Source organism: Mus caroli, chromosome 10 (assembly GCF_900094665.2).
Source record: "Mus caroli chromosome 10, CAROLI_EIJ_v1.1, whole genome shotgun sequence".
Classification (NCBI taxonomy): Eukaryota; Metazoa; Chordata; class Mammalia; order Rodentia; family Muridae; genus Mus; species Mus caroli.
In genome coordinates, this window is record NC_034579.1 from 115725714 (window position 1) to 115745133 (window position 19420).

A 19420-nucleotide genomic window follows, 5' to 3' on the forward strand; every position below is an offset into this window, starting at 1 on the left:
TAAGTAAAATAATCGCCTAAACAAAAGTTTCTGATGGACTCAGATTTTCTATAACATTTTGGTTAAAATAAAGATTTATAGATTGCTATAGGTTTTATGATTACTTAAAATGTAGCTTATTTACATTCCACTTGGCTATTGATCTCTAGCTGGCTTTCCCAGAGCCAAAAGGTGGTGGGCAGGTGATGGGGACAAAGTTTTCAGCAGCCTGACCCAGCCAGTGACATGCCTCTGCGCGCCACAGTGGCCAGAACATCCTGCAGGTCCCCAGCGGCTGTGTGACTGGAGGGAGGGCTAACTCAGCAGACAGCTCATGCTGGGGACACCACACCTGACCGAGCAGCTGGGGCTGGGCGTCGCCCAAGAACATGACAATTTACTATTACTACTTTGCTGAACTGGTCCCGTTGCCTGAGAGTGTTTCTTCTTACAACTGCGAGTACAGGCTCTTACTGGCTTGTATTTCCAATGAGATCACTGGTATTACTATTTTTTAAAAAAATACTTTATTTGAAGATCAATGTGTCCTTATTTGTTAGCACTGTGCATTATAAAGGTAATAGGAGAAGACAGGCTAATGGGGGCAAATAAAATCTATTTATATCACATACATATATGAACATTTCACAGTTATTAGCATACAAATTAACATGTGTAATTACAAAGTTTAATTTGTTAAATTCACTGTCAGTATTTGTACATTTATTTTTTTTATGGCTACAGAGAAGTAGGTCTACTGAGAGCTTGACTGTTTTTCAACTTATTCAGGAACAAACCCTCAATATGATATAATAACACCAAGCCTGCGGCCTCAGCTCCTTACCTGCAGTGAAGGAAAGACCGCCTGGCTTTTCCTTCCTTTTAATCCTTTACCAAGTTTGGATTAAAATTTATATTTTGTTGTTATAACTATGGCATGCAACTTCCCAAATGCTAATTTTAAAATGTATTTGGTTTTCTTAAATTAAAAGTGGCACAAACATTAAGTTCATTTACTAAACATAGTGAGAAACAAGCGAGCCCACTGTAAGCGAAGACACATATACAAGGAAGCTGAGATGCTACCATGCTTATGAACAGCCTCTCAAAACGCTAACACCACAGTAGCCTATGACCAAGAATCACAACTGAACATCTAAAGCAGTGGCCATCTGGGACGGGAGCCTCCATTACCTATTGTGTCAGCTTTGCTAAACCTCCGAGTTACAACATTGTTCATGTTCCCATTCTCACAGAGCTTCAGTTCTGTGAGGTAGACTTCTACTTTGCAGTGCTTTACAAACATACCCTGTTCTACCACCTTAAAAAAAAAAAAAGAAAGAAAGAAACAAATTAGTATGAATTCTATCAATATAATGCATTCTCACAGTAACACATCTCTTAACAAAGCTTAAGAAAAGACTACAGATAGCCAAGGAAATAAAGCTAGCAAGTATAATCATAATTTAAAACATTAACAGTTTAGAAAGGCATTCTACTAATCTGTTAATATTTTGGTATGTCACAATAAACTTACTCGTTTAATCAAAATGACTGTACACAAGCTTTCTCTGTACAATTCACATACAATGCTGAGATAGAAAACGTACATGTATCTGTAAGTACGTTTGTGCTTTATGTAACTGTATCTACGAGGTCTGTCACTACTATTTATGTTAAAATACGTCTTTTAAAATGACAGCTCTGGCCCTGTAATGGAGCTCTCCATTTCATTCTAAGCTGGCTTTGTCTGACCTTCACATGTTACTTAGTAAGTCTACGACAACACACAAGCAAATGAAGGAGCAGTCAAGCATGCGAGTGAATCAAGCATAAAGTGATAAAGCGCTTCATCTTAGTTTCACCTTGTAAATACGGGTATTTCCTTTTGCTCTTCTAAAGGTTAACTGCAGGATTTCAGTCATGAACACTGCTTCTGAAAATAGTAATTAGCCTGATACATGATACATTAGACAGATATGGCAAAGGGAGGCTCCAATGACTTACGCAGACTAGCAGCCTCATATCAAACTCGACACAGGAATTACAAACTCCTCTTTCACGTTCAGGAAAAACTGTTTCAACTTCGGTTATAAAAGAGTTTATCTGAAGTTTTCTGTATAATCCAACATGAATTTAATTTCTTGGATATGTTCTCTTAATTATGTTACAAATCTTTAAAACAGTCTAACAGACTACCTATCTCATATTTTAATAGGCTCAATTCATAGTGTAAAACTTAAATTTTGACTCAACTAAGATGCTTTAAATCTCTTACACAGAATGATGCTCAGTATAAAGGATACAACAATATATGGAATTTTAATAACTTTCTTGTAGCTAATTAATAATTAAAAAACTAGGAACCAAACATTACTGCTCCAACAAATGTGGGCCTGGGCCTCCCCAGCTGAGTGAAGCCCTCAGATACTGCACTGTAATTACATGTCACTGTACTGAGGTCTACATTACAACATCTCTCTACTAAAATTAAATGTCCACTTCTTAACTCGAAAAGGACTGCTGCTGTTTCCTTCCTCTCGACATCTGTATTTACCTGTAAACACCCCCACAGTGACTGCCCACTCCTTTTCTTTTCCTTTGTAGAAATGGACAGAGTGTCAGCAAGGAGCTGAAGCCAGCCCCACTCCACCACAGATTGCAATGTTCAGTATTTGGGAGGCAGAGTAGGCTTTTTAACCGTTTTTTAAATTGTATTTTTATTATCATTTAGTTTAAATTATGATTTTTGTCTCTCCGCTGGTAGTCGGGGTTATCAAATATCTCTTCATTATAAATTTCTAGCTTAATCCTAACTAGGGACTTGGAAATACACTGGATAATTACTTTTGGGAGTTTGATGACCCCGGATATTTTACCAGCTTCTCAGTGACTGTCATTAAGTATGGCATCCTAATGTCTAATGGACTTTGTCAAATGTTTCTGTGAGACATATCTATGACTTTCCCATGGTAAGGTTACAGGCCACACTTTGGTTTTAACAGCTAGTAAATTATTGCTCTGTTATAGTTAAGATTCCATCTTTAGCTTATTATCCTTATACAAGGACTCTAGGCAATACAAGTAGATGTTGAACACTACTTTGGCAAATCACTAAATTCATGACATAGTGTTTTTAATCTTTCAGTTTACAGTAGAGACATTTGCAAAGGTTATATCCCTCTAGTTTCCAAGACTTCCCCACTTTTTCTTTAAGTATATTGGTATTCTCCTCAATCCCAAATTCTCCTCAGTTTGCTTAAGGCCGCTTAGGTTTTTATTGATACTCATGTTTTATACTTTCTGCTCACCGTGTAGCCAAAGCCATAGTTCTTGCTATGTTAATATTACAGTACCCAGATAACTTAACTAGTATGAGCCACCCACCACTACATGATAACACCCCACATCATTTCTGAGGATAAGAACCTGTAGATTTAAGCTATGCTTGTCTGGGGTGAGAATTCTCATGAGTTCCTATCAAGCCCTGGGCTATGGCTTCCATCATCTGAAGCCTCATTTAGAACTGATCCACATTTTTGTCCAGGTAGGCTTCTTCCTGGAGTATCTGCACAGCCTTGCTATGCACAGCACAGAGTGGGGAAGGGAGAAAAAAATACAACTGCAGGTGTGTGTAAGCTAATCTTAAAATATATCACAGCAGGAGTAGAACAGACCAGTTATCCTAAAACTAGGGAATTAGCATCAGAAAAATAGAGAGGAGGATAAAGAATTTAAGGTCTTTTTCTCTTCCTCTCCTTTCTTTAGGCCACAGTTCTTGTCCTGTAGTCTACTGAGAGTAATACACTGTTTCCTGGCTTCCGCTGTCCCTGCTGGCAAACCATTTCTTTGATTTATGCTTTTTTGAGGACAGTGTATCCTAGCACTGCTGAGGAGTAACTTGCTGTCTTGTGAACTTTTGATGTGCTTATATTTCTTCAGTCTGAGGCAGCCTGAAACAGAGGTTTCCTGACTAGATGTGGTCTCTCTCTCTCAGTGTGGAAGCAGCTTCAGCTGCCCTCGTCCGTCAGGCAGTCCTCTACCTGCTTCAGTGACGCAGATGCACATTAGACTTAGTCACCACACCAAGTACAACTGTGAAGTTTAAAGACTTTAAAGGTCTTTGCTGTAAATTCTACATTGTATATTTTCTACTGACACCAACTGGTTTCAAGATTCACTTTTCACTGGTCACCACAACACTGAAATGTAAAGAGCATTACATTACTTATTGTTTCACAAGTGTTGGGGTCTTGTTGAATAACCTTGTACACCTATTCAATTGTTACTAAGTCTAACATCACAGTTAGCTGGATTCCGATGGAGCCCCTCTCTACTGTTACTTTTCTAGTTTGGCCTCTCATTATTACCCTGCTTTCTGATCAGTCTGTTTTTAAGGCCGAGCGCCTGACAATGAAGTTGAAATACTTCAAAGACTGAGTGAGTCCCCAATACATAATTACTTTATGCATCATAGATTTGTTAATGTAACCAGACTGATAAAACTCAGAGCTTGACACGGACTCTAAGAAGTTAGTGTTTATTTCTTAAAACAACTTCTCTCTGGATGGGTAGGATGCACGACGGCCTGCTCATTCAATGTGGAGGAATGACGCATCTCTAACCAAGGTGCATCCAAACAACTTCGTGTATATTAACACTTCAAATTTACATGTTGAAAATTTGCATTTTTCAAAAAATTTTTCACTTTATTAAGAACAAATGTATGACAGACTTCTCAAACTTTTCTTCATTCTGTGTGAACTTTTGATTCTTTTTCCTTGCTCTTTCATTTCCATAGTTTTCAAAAACCACACTTCAGTCCATCTTTTTAGAAAGACTAAGGATGTTTACATGTCAACAAGTTGCTTGGTAGGTCTAGCCTCACACTGAAGTCTGTAGCATCCAATGTGCTAGCTACAAAGGTACTGGAATGTGCTGGTAAGGAAACGTAACAGATGCATTTCCTGTAACAAGTGAGTTCCGGGGATGAGAGAGAGGACAGCAGGCTAAAGATACTTACAACATACTACATAGGAAATTGTTAAAAAAATTTTAAGGAAAAAAAAACCATTTTTTTTAAATGAAGTTTTCTTCCAGCGCCATTTCATGGGTGTAGGCTGTCCTTCAACAGGTCAGAGCATTCAATTCTCCAAAATTGACAAAAAAAAAAAAAAAAAAAAAAAAAAAAAAAAAAGAAAGAAAGGAAAAGAAAAGAAAAAGACCTATATTATACAAACCAGAATAAATTATTCAATAGATATATATGGTTACCTCGTTTAGCTTGAAATTTTGTATTTTATAGGAGGAATGCCCATTTTATTCCAAAAAAATGTTCATTTCTCTAAATTATAATTGTAAAACATCAAAAAAGACTGAAAGATTACATTTTCATTTTTAAAAATATCTTATGTTCCAAAACAACTTCAACTTTTAGTTTATTTTTTAAATTATCTTAGGAAAAAAAAGCAGTGTATGCATTTTGTTCTTATGTCCTCAACTGGACAATAAAGATGACATTAATTCTGTGTTAATCAGCTAATCACATGCATTGTTATGTCCTTAGAATGGTGAAAATGCAGGTAAGTTCCTGTGTTTGTGGTCAGCTATTATAAGAATCCAGTGCATAGGAAAGATTTTCTGGCTTTTCTCCCAATGTAAGTTAAGAAGGGTTGAGAATTCATTGAAATACCGATATGAACTACTCAACAGAAATATATTTATACTCAGTTACCTCTCAAACATACCTTTCTTGCTATTGGCTCCTGGCCCTCCATCAGCGTGTACCAGCTGACAAGTTTATTCCAGCCCTCAGTTGGCAAGAGGATGTAATCCAACTCATCAATAAGGTGCTCCTTAAGTGACTGTGCGTCGCCATCTACAAGGGGAGAAATAAACTCAGCACAGAGCAGGACAGCACAGCACGCAGCTCTCAGCCCACATGCACGGCTACCCACGACATAAATACTGAGACTCATGAACACAGTCTGAGGTATTTACAATAATGAACTCTGAAAAAAACTCCAAGAAGGTTCAAATCAACATATTTCAATATAAACTGTTGCCTGAGAACTTACAAAGGATTTTCTTAGATTCCTAAAATACTAACACATTAATACTAGCTAAGATACCAACAGAAGAGGTTCCTCAAATATTTGAGTATCAGTGATCCAGAGGGAGCCATTCTTATGTTAGATAATTAAGTGTAGGAAATTCATGAGTAAGTAAGTAACTTTTGTTTTTTAGGACAGGGTCTTGTGATGAGGTCCAGGCTAGACAAGAATTTGTAATCCTCCTGCCTCAATCTCCCAAGAATTAGTACAGACTTGCTGATATCAAATTCACAACATAGTAAATGACTCCAAAATATGGGAGCTTGGAAACCGTGATAAAGGTTTTTAAAAAGTTATTTTGCAAAGCATCTACAGGATTCCAGGAGACCCACAATTTGGAGCCATCCCTGAAGCTAAAGCAGTGGTAGCTACACAGAAGTCAGACTTTAGTTCTGAGATGCTTTAAAATGTCTAAGCTAAATTCACAACTTTTGTATAATTCAGGGCAGAAACCTAGGAATAATTTCCTAAGTCAGAACAATGTCACTGTCCCATTCTGGGACTCATTTATTAATTGGTCATTTGAGGTTCCAAAGTACTGAAAGAAAACTAGCTCAACTAATCTAAAGGTGATTTTCTTGCCCCGAGTTGATTTTAATCATCAAAGGAAGGAACATGTTTTCAATACATTACTACTACAGAAAAAAAAAGCTCAAGAGAGTAATAGAATATTATTCTTTTACAATTCATCTGTGGATTTCTGAAGTTTGAGAAAGGTATGTTTTATTTATATAGAAACAAAAGCTGGCAATGTCTGAATTTTACATTTTCTTCAATAGAAGTAAAATGAGCACTAGTTAAAAATGATGACATTTACTGTGTATGCGTAGCGCATACACGTATGTGTTACGGCACACATATGAGGGAGGTCACAGGACAACTTGTGGGAGTTGGCACTCTGCTTCAACCACATGGACCCTAATGGCTGAATTCATGACCTCAGTCCTGGTGATAAGCGCCTTTACTATCCAAGCTGTTTGACCAGCCCTGAGTATGAATTTTATACATAGCCTCTTTAACTGTGATTGTAACTTTTAAATTGTCAGCAAATACAATTTGGAATGCATTGTCAGAAACTCTGAGGATCAAAGAAAATGACATATGCTAAGTAAGCAAGCCATACTATGAGACTTCGCACAGCAGGTAACTATGGCAGACACACTACTGTGAATTCTCAAACAGCCTTGCAGGATGGGTGTCCTGACTGTAACTTGCCTAGGGTAATCATACAAAATCAAGAGCAATGGATGGAGCATTATAGTCTAGAAAACCTTGCTATTAGCTGGGCATGGTGGTGGTGCACACCTTTAATTCCCAGCACTTGGAGGGTGGAAACGAAGGTCATCAGCTACATAGTATATTCTGTTCAAAGGACAACCTGAGCTTGGAAGGAAGAAAAAAAGAGGAGGGGTAAAATCCTTGTATTTTATTCAACGTTTATTTTTTCAGAGTAACATTAAGAATTAGATAGTTCCATTTTCACTAGCAAATAGACCAAGAGATAAGTTACCCAAGCTTCAATAAACACACATTTGCAGAGACTGAATTCAAACATGAATGTATACATTCTAATTCCATGTGCTTTGTCATATAAGTACAATATAAGCTGAAGAAAACTTTGGAAGAATTTAAAAATCAAGACTCATGTGTTATTTTCTATATATCTAAGTTTAGATAAACAGTCTATGTGACAGAATTCACATAATAATATACTGAATAGACAGAATGAAATAACCACTTTGTGTGTGTGTGTGTGTGTGTATGTGTAGAGAACACCTTTCAAATTAAAGAGAAGGGATTACCATTTGATTTATCACTTCTGTGTCTAATGAGATGTAACTGTTGAAAATAAACTCTATTTACTTAAATTACACAATTGGTAATTTTTTTAACAGAGGAGAAAATTTATTAGGTTACACTTGCAGAGGTCCCAGTGGCTGTAATGAGCTAACAGAGCCACATCCTTCTACAGGACAGAACACACTGGAGTCACAAATTCTAAGTCTGGGTTGTACACATCTATGAATTCAGCCCTACTGTCCCTTGCATGATGAACCAGAATGGAGGCTCACGTTTCATCTTCACAGTCCCGTATGCTGGCCTCTCACTTGTCAAGCATGGGCTAGACGATGTTAACGAGCTCACTCAGGCCTTTCAAACATGGCTCCACAGTCAAAAAAGCACCTCTGATCTGAATGTGCAAATGAATTTTGTTCAAGGATAGGTTGTAGTATAGCCAGAAAATTCCACTTCTTGGTTCTTCTGTACTGTGTAAGAGATAATTTCCTAGAGTATGATCCTCCGTGTGCAATACAAGTGTAACATAGTGTCTATGTGTTCCAGCTGCCAGGACCTTTTCAAGACAATCTTACTCTTCTGCTAGTTCTCTACATCTCAAATCCTGGTATTTTTCTCTACAGCTTCTGATCTCTTTTATTGCACTTGCTTCCAGGGTTGTCATATGGTGCAGGGGCAAAGGAACCCGTGTCTCATGCCACAAGCATATGGGCAAAGCAGAGGTAAGCTCTGTCCTAGCTACACAAATGTGAAATGATAACTCATCTATCACTCCAGAAGTCCCCCTGTGGCTCTGTAATCTCCTCCCTGCCTGTCAAGATTCTATTGTTACAGTAATCATTATTTATGTTTTACAATGGACTAATTTGTATTTCCTAGAATTTTATGAAAATATTACCTGTCTTTTGTTACTGTAAACAGATCTACATCACCTAAAAATGTACATAAAACAATACATTCTCTTTTTGTTTGGCTTCACTTACACTATTATATTTTGAGATCTATTGATACTTTATCAGCAATTTATTCATTTTTAAGTGCTAATAGGGTTTCATTATATGAACATACTATCATATGCTTATCCATTTAGATATTGACTGGCATTTGGGTTGCTGGCACGTTTTTCTATTATGGATTACACTATGTGAACAATCATGTGGAACTTTCCTTACGGACAAATGCTTTACTTCTTCATGGTCTCTTAGTAATTACCTCACATACTGTGCCTGGGTACTATGGCTGACAGATGTTTCACTTCAAATTTGTTGTCCATGCTGGTCAGCAAGTGTCAAGAGTGATTCTCTTAAGTTTTAATTAAATTATACATATGTAGTGTGGTATGTATGTATGTATGTATGAATGCATATATGTTTGTGTGTCTGTATCATAAGGCGAGGCACCCAATACCCCTGAGCTAAGTCAAGTCGGAAGCAGCTGTAAGCTGACAATGCTGGTGCTGCAGACTGACTTGGGTCCTTTGCAAGAGAAGCACAAACTGTCATCTGCTGAGCCACCTCGTCAGCCTCTACACTCCCCATTTCTTTTATACTAACAAAGGTGAACACTTAAACCTACTCTCCTGGAAAACTATTTTCTTCTTTGGCATGGTAGCAGGTGGATGCACAAATTGTATGGGCATATTCATGTGTGTGGAGTTACATGTGCAGTATAAATAGAGGGAAGGCTACACTAGGATGTTCTTACTCATTTAAGACTTAGCAGAGTAGACTGGCAGGCCAGCGAGCCCGGTCTCCTGGTCTCCAGCACAGAGATGGTGGGTGTGCACCAGCATGTCTGGCTGTTTACACGAGGCTCAGACTCGAGTCCTCATCTGCATGCACTAACAACTTACCCCTCTGCGACGTGACCAGCCCCTCTTCTGAAAAAGTCAGGGTAAAAGATTTGTTCAAATTTCTTGCCTATTTTTTTCCCACCGGGCTCAAAGTTTTCTTAAAAGCAGGTTTTATTCTTTCATGGCAAGTGAATATACTTTGATGTGAATGCTTCTAACTACTGAGACAGGTTTTATGACATAGAATGCGGGCCATTTAGTTAAATGTCCTTCAGATGTACCCATTAGTCGGGCTAGAGATTCTCAGAATCTTTCAGTCTTTCTATGCATGTGTCTTTTCTGTCCTTTGCATGGATATCATCAACTACAAGGGCTTGTTTATTTCTTATTTTAAATTTTGTCCAGGATTCTATAATCTCTTCCTCTTTAATATTCAACTTAGAAACCACAGGTCAGAGGCATACTCTACTCCTCTTGCTCCTCCTGTAGAAACATCTCTGGTCTGAGCATTCCTTCATCTTGCAGAGCTGTGCTAGCTGTAGCAAGCCCCTGCCTCTTATTTTTATCTTTCCCTGTCAAAACTAAGCTGCCACCACTAGCCCCTGAGTGTGACACAACAGAAACTAGTCTTCAGGTAAGCACACGGATACAGGCTTAGTCTATTCCTTGACTGTGGGGAACAACCATCCAGTTCTGCAACATCTAATACACAGGCTGTGGCAACTAAAGCCAGTGTCTTCCTCACTGTCCTTTGTTCTTCACTTCTCGGCATCCAAACCACACCAGTGTGTGTCTACATACGGAGCTTAGACAGAAACCAGTCCTGCCACTGTCACCAGCAAGCCAAGATGCTGGAATGTGCCTTGTTTCTTACTGTCTGTCCTGGCAGAAAAGCCTCAACCTCAGAGTGTTCTATTACACCAGCCAACCGGGTACTATTGGCCTCTGTGATCAGCTCCTAGACATCAGAACTAGCCTGATCCATTCAGTGCTCCACATGAAGTGAAACATTAAGCAACTTGGCCACGAATGGAACTTAGAGGCTAACCAAACTCAAACCTAGGAAGTTAAATACACATTCTTTATTGTCTTTCTCTTAAATGGAGACATCTTGTGGTTATATAATCCTTTTAAAACATAATTGTAAACTATATCACTGTGTTACACATGGTGGTGCAGGCAGATGTCCCACTGTGGATCATGGATGGAGGTGGATGGAGGTTAGAGCTTCAGTTATTCAGCTCTATGGTCTGTCTCATCCCTGACCCCACTGGGTCACAGTGTGATGCTGGGATGGACGGCTTCCTCTCTTTATATGTAGGAGCTGGAGGAGTTCCAGCAAGTGGGGAAGGTTGAAGAAGGACAGTGCAAAAGCCAAGAGTGTGAATGTATACTAACTAACTCTGAAAATGTCCTAGCTCCATTAAGAAAAACAGCATGTGGGAGAACATTTCCCCAAACCAGAAAATAGTGCTTGCTAATTTACACACTTCCATTTTAACATTTCAATTCTAAATCATGATCACATCATAAATATGAAAGGATAATATGGCACATACATACCAAATAATTACAGAATGACCTGCAAATAACTATCTTGTTCTCCCCACCTCCAGCTTTTTTTTTTTTTTTTGGTAAGAGTCTCATTATGTATTCATGGCAGACTTACAATAGTGATTCTCCTGTTTTGGCCTTTTATCCAAGGAATTCAGGTGTGTGCTACATACCACCCCATACTTACACTGAATTGCTATCAGCTTATCTACATTAACTTTCTCCATTAGTATACCCATGGACACTTACTCATTAAACTTAACACATTTACAACTTGACTGAAGAAAATAATACCTTTGAGAAGTCCAGAGTTATCAATGGGTCCAGGATAGACATTTTGATCTCCCATCTGGTATTTGTCCCAACTGTCAAAGCCAACATATTTTTTCCACTGTTTGAACCACCGACTATCTACTAGATACCTAAAAAAGACAAGACGCTGGTTAATAAAAATACCTGCAAGTACAGGAGAGCAACAATCTGATTCTGTTACTCTGTGCTGCATTAAAGAGAATGTCTCCTTCAAGGGAATACGAACAAGAGTAAGGTGTGCTCACAGCTGCACTGCACTTAATACATGGAGGAAAAGACTTGGGTGTACAAAACATTGTCATCATTCTCAAGTACTCACTACTTGAGGCCATGTGCTGCTGTAAGAATGGGAAGTGATCTCTGTAGCATGATACAAAAGCATCCAAATGATAAAGTCAAGGAAACCCTTGTCAGTTGAACAAAAATTGTAAGAATCAATAAGAATTTAAGCACAATGTAATAAGATATAAAAATGGCTCTTTATTAGAGATTTACAAACACAATATGTATATCATATGTTTTAATGTGTTTTTAAGAAAGGAAAACTTGTTACTAAGGGTTTTAAAAGTTGACTATGTTAATTGTAATCACACTTAGAATCAATAGTTATCACACAAGTTTTCAACTCTCCTCCTTTGTACTGACTTGCTAGAGTACTATACACTCTCCCTCTGGACATTGCCACTTTGCCAGGTTCGAATGCAGGCCAAAGCAGCAGTAAAAGTTAACAAGATGCTTGAAGCTTGGTGTGCACTGCAACTCTGAGGGGATCACCATTCTAACATTTTTGGGCTTACCACATACAGCACAAGGAGAAATGAAAAACCCACAGTTATGTCTGAAAATAGATAAGCAAAGGCACCGACCGAACAAACCCTTCTAATTCTTAAAGAATATTCATGAGCAGTCTCCCTCCCTCACAGTGGATCTGAAGAACTCTGCAGTACCCAACCCCACTGCAACTCAGGGCCCTCCTCACACTGGACAACTTTCTGAGGTAGCAATTCTTAAGACAATCCATTTCTAAACTTACACTTGGTTTAAAAATCACAGTACAATGTAATAATTTGATATTTTTCCCATGAAAATATGATCTTTTCCACCTAAATTCTTTTTTTAAAAAAACTAGTAAGTACATTAAAAAAAAAAGGAAATCACACAGTAAATTTTAGATTTTTCTGCCTTTTCACTTTAGTTACGATACTAAAGCATGTGACGTCTTTTCTCAAGATGTCACACTAAGAGACACTTTCCCATTTCATTCATCTACACCTATTATTATCATCCCAATTCTATAGTGTTTTAATTACCTTAATCAAGATACCATATAAAACACTTCCTTCAGCTCACTGTTATAGTTGCCTTGGCTGTATGTGTTGTAGTTTCAAAAGAATTTTATCAGGTTCTACCAAAATGTAAGATTATGATTAGAGTGCACTAAAATTAATAGAAAGATTTTCTTCCCATAAGAATCCAAGTTAATTTGTTGGAAGAAAACACTTCATTCATACAAAATATTTCATTGTTAAATAAGCAGTTAATACTTGGGGTCAAGAAGGAAAAACAATCCCCTTTGCACTTTACAAAAACATCCACACGTTAACAATTCATGAAAAGCCCTAGTCTATCGAGCAAAAGCTGACCAAAGGATAGAGCAGCCCAGTCCCTGCCGTGTCTTACTTGTCAGCAGGTGCGGGGCCCACGTGCACTCCCAGCACCAGGAGACTCAGCAGGAAGAGAGCAAGCCTGACTTCAGCCTGGATATCCAAGCGAGCAACACACACACATGCTAGCTCAAAACCAAACCAAATCAAAATTATTCTCTGGCAATTATATTTTATAGTTCTTGGTAGTTTTGTTATTCTTAACTGATACCTAGAAACCCTGTTTATAGGGTACCCTGTGCTGAATTATCCACGTACAGAGTGCGATGTTTACATCAGCACGAACAGCATTCCTTCAGGCATTTATAAAGTGCTTTTTTCTAGCTTTTTGAAATATACACTACATAATTAGTATCTCTAACACCATAGTGTAACACCAGAACTTAATCCAAACAATCTGGTGTCCACAGACCAAACTCTCCCTAGCCTCTAAGCATTCCACTCCTAACTGCTATGAGATTAACTTTTAGATCCACACTTGAGTGATTTGCGGTTTTTTTATTCCTGCCTTATTTTACTTATTTTATGTCTAACCTGGAAATCCCGGAAACTCCTGCATCAGCCCAGGAGTGGTGGGATTAGTGGATATGCCAGCATGCATTAGGCTCTTCTTGATTTGTTGAGTATAAAACACATAATGTTGCTGTAAATAGTTTTCTAATTCAATTTTCCCTTCTTATCTAAGCACTGACCAGACGGCTACAGTAAGCTAGAAGAAAAACTTTCATTTTTGAGACAAGGTCATCTTGCAACTCTGGTACACTTGCAGCGAGGTACGGAGGCCTGGCTGGCTTAGCACTGCTAGGTATGGAGGCCTGGCTGGCTTAGCACTGCTAGGTATGGAGGCCTGGCTGGCTTAGCACTGCTAGGTATGGAGGCCTGGCTGGCTTAGCACTGCCAGATTGCCTGCCTCTCTGCCGCCGCTGCGCTACCACATCTAGCCAAAATCTTTTTTTTTTTTTTTAATAAATAGGACTATCTAAACTTTTACCATTTGATAAAATAATATGCTGTTGTGCTAGACAAACCACCTTCTATTTAATGAGTTTTTATACTATCATGACTATTGTGTGAAAATTTTCTGCATTTAGCATGACTTCATTCTTCTACTAAAATGTCAGAGAAGCTCCTTTGGCGAGGATGGAGATGGTCAGTCCCTAGGCATCTGATAGCACTTACATCACTGTTGGGGAAACTACATTTGCTTTGATGACTAGTTAATTTTTCTTAAATACTTTTGGCTTTTACCTTTAAAATGGAGACACAGATTCCCCAACTAGTTGTCTTAAATATCTATAGCATTAAAAAGCAGAAATACAAACTTGAAATGCCATTAATATGATAATTAAAAATGTCCTACATTAAAAATGCAGAATTTAAGAAATGTAGAATTTATGAAACAGTATTAACTTTCTATATACTGATACTATAATAGACGTTTTCTTTGATATTTAACTTCTTTCAACACTAGTTTCTAAAGATTACATTTCTACTGTAGGCTTCTATATCTTATTGACAGAATTATGTAGGAATGTTTTGGAAACATTAACATGCTAGATGCAATTATTATGTTAGGTGACTCCTAACAACAATGAGTACCATCTTCTACCTACTAGGACAGGTGTTAGTTAGGTCAGGAGCTGGAGAGGACATGGAGGAGGTGAGGACAAAGTGGAGCCGTTGAGCTTTTGCAGAAATGAAAAATGGTATATTACTTGTGAAAAACAGCATGGAGCTTCCTCAAAAATAATAATAAAAAAAGCAGAGTATATATGATCCAGCAACCCACTTCCTATGATATATACTATCAAGAGCTGAAGACATATATACATTTCCATGTTCACTGAAGCATTAAGACACAAAACCCTAAATATCTACATATAGATAGCTAATAAAGAAAATGTGGAATAGACACACGATGCAATACGCAGCTTGTTACAGGAAGAAAATCCTGTTATATGTACTAACAGATAAGCCTGGAGGGAATTATGCTAAATGAAATACTGGTTATAAAGACAAATGTTCCAGGATTTATTTACATGAAGTATATAAAATATTCACAGAATTGGAGAGTAGACGGTAGGTGTCAGGAGACCCGAGAGAAGACATAACTTGCTGTTCAGTGCTTAAGGTCTCAGTTATGCATGAGGACTGAGTTCAGATGAGCTGTGTGCGCTTACAGTTAACAAGACTCTATTTATCGCAGGGTAGATTTTATGTCAAGAGTTCTTATCTCTAGGCCAGGAGACAGTTAAGCGGGTAGACATACACGGCCATGCCTGACTGCCGGACCTCGATCCCTGATATACACATAGTGCAAGAAGAAAATTAATCCTTTAACTTGTCCTCTGACTTCCACATGAGTGCTGTGCATTGCCCACACCCCAAATCAGTGATAACTGTAAGAAAATGCTTTTTAAAAGTTCTTAGCACGATATAAAAGTGATGATGGTTCAATTTGAATCCAATACAAACTGCGTTGTACACTTGAATAGTATTTTATATACAATTGGGCAGAAGTGGGGGGAAGCAAGTGGCGTGCCTGTGGAGCTGGGAAATGAAAGGCACTTACCTCTGGTGCTCTAGAGGCCACTCCCTAACCTAACTCTGCTTGTAAGAGACAAGTGAATCTGAAAACGGCCTGCTGGACTCAGCCTGAGGAGTGGACAAGTGCGCACAGCTCAGGCACCGACTTACTTTACCATGGGCTGCAGCCGTGCACTTCTCACCTGATCTGAATCATCCACTTGGCACCAACTCACAGTGACACACAAGCCATAATACTTCTCAGTCCCAGCTATGAGCAAATCTCATCTTCCACAATAAAATTCCATATTTATTGTGGCATTTGTGTATTTCTTAACCATTTAACATTAAAACTGTCTTATAACTTTATAAGGCTTTTAAGGAAAGACCTTTAAAGTAAATAAAGATAAATGTGTTTGAACCCTAAGCCCAATATTATGGATGTTCTGTGCTTGAGTGTTGTACCCTAAACCCAATGTGTCTAGTAACTTGAAACCGATTTCTACTTTATGTGCGTGGGCATTCTGCACGCAGCGCCTGAGGAGCACCCTGGATCCACTGGAGCTGGAGTCCTGGAGAGTTGAGTGTCGTGTGGTTCCTGAGAACCAAACCTTGGTCCTCTGGAAGAATAGTTCTTAATTGTTGCACTGCTTCTCCAGCCCCATCCCTGTCATCTTTTGCATGCAAGGTGGTTTATAGATTACAAGTGTATTACAGCAGAGCTGGCATAAAAGTTACAGTTGGATGAGAATATTCCTGAGAGGCTGGGAAGACAGTGATGGCCTCTTCAGAATGGTGGCGGCCGACTGAGCAAGCGGGAGGAAGGAGGATTAGGAAACAGTAGAAGAGGCGTGCATGGTGCTTACATTCCTTCTGACAATTCTGTCTGATGTCATGAGGACAGTAGACTGCTTCCCTCTCTACTTTGCAGAAAAGCTAGAAGTGTGACATCTGTCCCAACGTCATTCTTTCTGTTAGTGGACAGTGTAACTCTTTAAATCCCAGGCCACCCATCTGGCTGCTGAGCTTTGGCTCTAACACACTCCTGTCTCTGTGGAGGTTTTCCCAGCAGACAGCTTCTTCTCTTATTTCTCCCCAGTCTGTTTAACAGCCAGCATACGTACGGAAGGTTCACTTCCCAACTCATCCACTTCCCGACTGCCTCATTCTCACTTTTCTGACAGGGCTTTACCATCAGCCTTCAGTTTCCAGTTTCCTCTTTCTCTCCAACCTAGTATGGAGGCTGGCCTTCCTATGCCAACATCAGCTGCACACAGAGTCAACAGACAACCAAACGAAGGCTGTTACAATTTGACAAACCTGCTCACCCTGTAAAACTTGTCATGCTGATTTTGCGGGGTTGGGGGGACAAATGCTGGATTTTAGCCTGTTCCCACTTGAGTGCCAGTGTCAGAAAAGCGATTCTGTAACCCCCGTTGCTGCAGGCCCTCCTGGGACCCAGTTAATAGACCATACAACTAGATTTTTCCATAGAAACTTCAACCCCAATCTTCTTCACCTCTATCTTTACTAATTTTTATTATCATTCAAATAAATTATTGCCCCGGTGATTTAATTTCCTGAGCTAGCTGCATCCTATGTAACAGTAGCCAGCACATGTAGGACAACTGTGACCACTTGTAGCTCTCCTCTTTACTGTCTAAAGCTCCTCCTTATCTGTGGCCTCCCCACTCCCTCACTTTTAGTGGCACAAATTACTGTAAACGCTGTTCAGTTTCTCTCACTGCTTCTGATTGTTCTTACTTAACTCTGCTCTCCATTCTGCAGCTAGAGTAGTAAGGTTTTTACATTGTCCCGAGGGTGGGTGTGGTGGGAAGGACTGAGCATATGCGGAAGGCAGAAAACGCCTGTGAGAGTTGCTGCTCTCTCCTTCTGTCATGTGGGGCCCAGGAATAACACTCTGGTTGTCACGCGTGGTTGTCACGCGTGGTGAGCACCCTTACTTGTTCAGTCACCTTACTGGACCCATTGCAAGATTTTAAAAAAGAAAAATACCACTAGAACAGAGACTTCCAGCGCTTTAGTAAAAGCAAAGACAACTGTAAAGTAGTTCCCAGGTAGCCCGTGGCCTGGCTCACTGCTCTTCATCCCTCAGATTTCAGGCATTTCTAACCTATTTTCTGCTCTGCACCTTAACTTCATCACTTAGAAAGAACTAATTTGTATGACCCATTTTTAAGCCTAAGCTAACACAAAAAGGAATACAAGAAGGAGGTCAAGTATGATTGTTCTTAAATTGTCCATCCAGAAAGCAAAGGCACACTCACTGACACCTCGAAATGCAGAGGCCACAATGAGATGACCCCGCAACTCTGACATGTGAGTTAGGAGAAGCACAGGAGAAGCAAGAAAGAACCAATGTTAGTAATGGGAGACGTTTACTGCATCAGTTCCCTCATCTCTCTCTAACTTCTCTTTCTCCGGGAAGAAGGAAGGACAGAGGACGGTACGGAGGGAAGGGACGGGATTAACATAGGAAACATACCAGGTCATGCAGGACAGCCTCTGAACCAAAGTCCTACAACGAGCGTCTCTTTAACAACGACTTCATTGCAGGCACACACCATAGTCCAGACGCCAGGAATCATCCATGCGCATACTACCGAACTATGTGAACAAAAAGCACCGCACACAGCCCTTCTGGATCCCTCTTTGCACACTCTTACCTGAAGTTAGCATTTATTATTGCATAAATGTTTAGGTTTTAAAAACATAAGTGTATTTAAAACCCAATATGTAGACTCCTTAATGTTTTCAAAGTTCAAGTGTGAGTGACTGCTTTTCCACTAGAGGACTTCATGTGTGTGAAGCACCCATGTAAGATGCCACATGATTTCCTGTGGCTGAGGGTGTTACAGTGTCCTTCTACCTTATCAGATAGAAACAATGAAAACCATTTGATGTTGTTTTGATAGTCAGCAGCCCTATCTTCCTTTTCCTTTAAATTTTATCACCTCTATCCATCCACCCACCTATCTATCTATCTATCTATCTATCTATCTATCTATCTATCTATCTATCCATCCATCCATCCATCCATCCATCCATCCATCCATCCATCTACCTACCCACCCACCCACCTACCTACCTACATACCTGTCATCTCTCCATGCATCCCTCTATGTCTCCTCACTGCCAGTGAGTGTGTGAGGATGCACACACGCTACAGTGTATGTGGTGAGAGGAGGACAACGACGGAGCTGGCTCTCTCCACCATGTGCGTCCTGAGGCACAGATGTCACTGAGCTTGGTTGCAAACTCCTTTACCTGTTCAGGCACCTACCTGGCCCTTATATAGGCTACTCACACAGTAAGTAGTGTTTACATCTTTAGGTCATATATGGTAAAAAGTCAGGAGAGCGATGTCTGGGTAAAAAGATGTACAACATTTACAGTGTGAATAATACTGTCAGCTATCATACACAACATTCACTGGGTAAATACTGCCAATTATCGATCGCCAAGAAATACAAGGGAGGAGATAATCTGCTTACTGATAATGTATAGTGAAATACTTATATATACTTAAAATACTACATAATTTCAATATATCATACTGACGCAGGAAAGCCAAAACAACTAAAACAGAGTTGCTGGAAGAGTCTGGGCCGAAATGGGAGGTGACTGCTAACGATATGGAATGTCTTTAGGGATGATGAAAC

At 39.3% G+C, this 19420-nt stretch overlaps 1 protein-coding gene across 4 annotated transcripts in view; it reads right to left on the reverse strand.

Moving 5' to 3' along the window:
• The window catches only part of Usp15 (ubiquitin specific peptidase 15), a 90880-nt gene that overhangs the window by 63912 nt on the left and 7548 nt on the right, over positions 1–19420 (reverse strand). For all 4 annotated transcript variants that reach the window (XM_021173675.2, XM_021173674.2, XM_029482893.1 and 1 more), the window contains exons 2-4: positions 11530–11657; positions 5727–5857; positions 1174–1300 (exon numbers count right to left, since the gene is read on the reverse strand). In XM_021173675.2, the coding sequence (XP_021029334.1) occupies positions 1174–1300; positions 5727–5857; positions 11530–11657 (386 nt within the window). The remainder of the gene's footprint in view (positions 1–1173; positions 1301–5726; positions 5858–11529; positions 11658–19420) is intronic.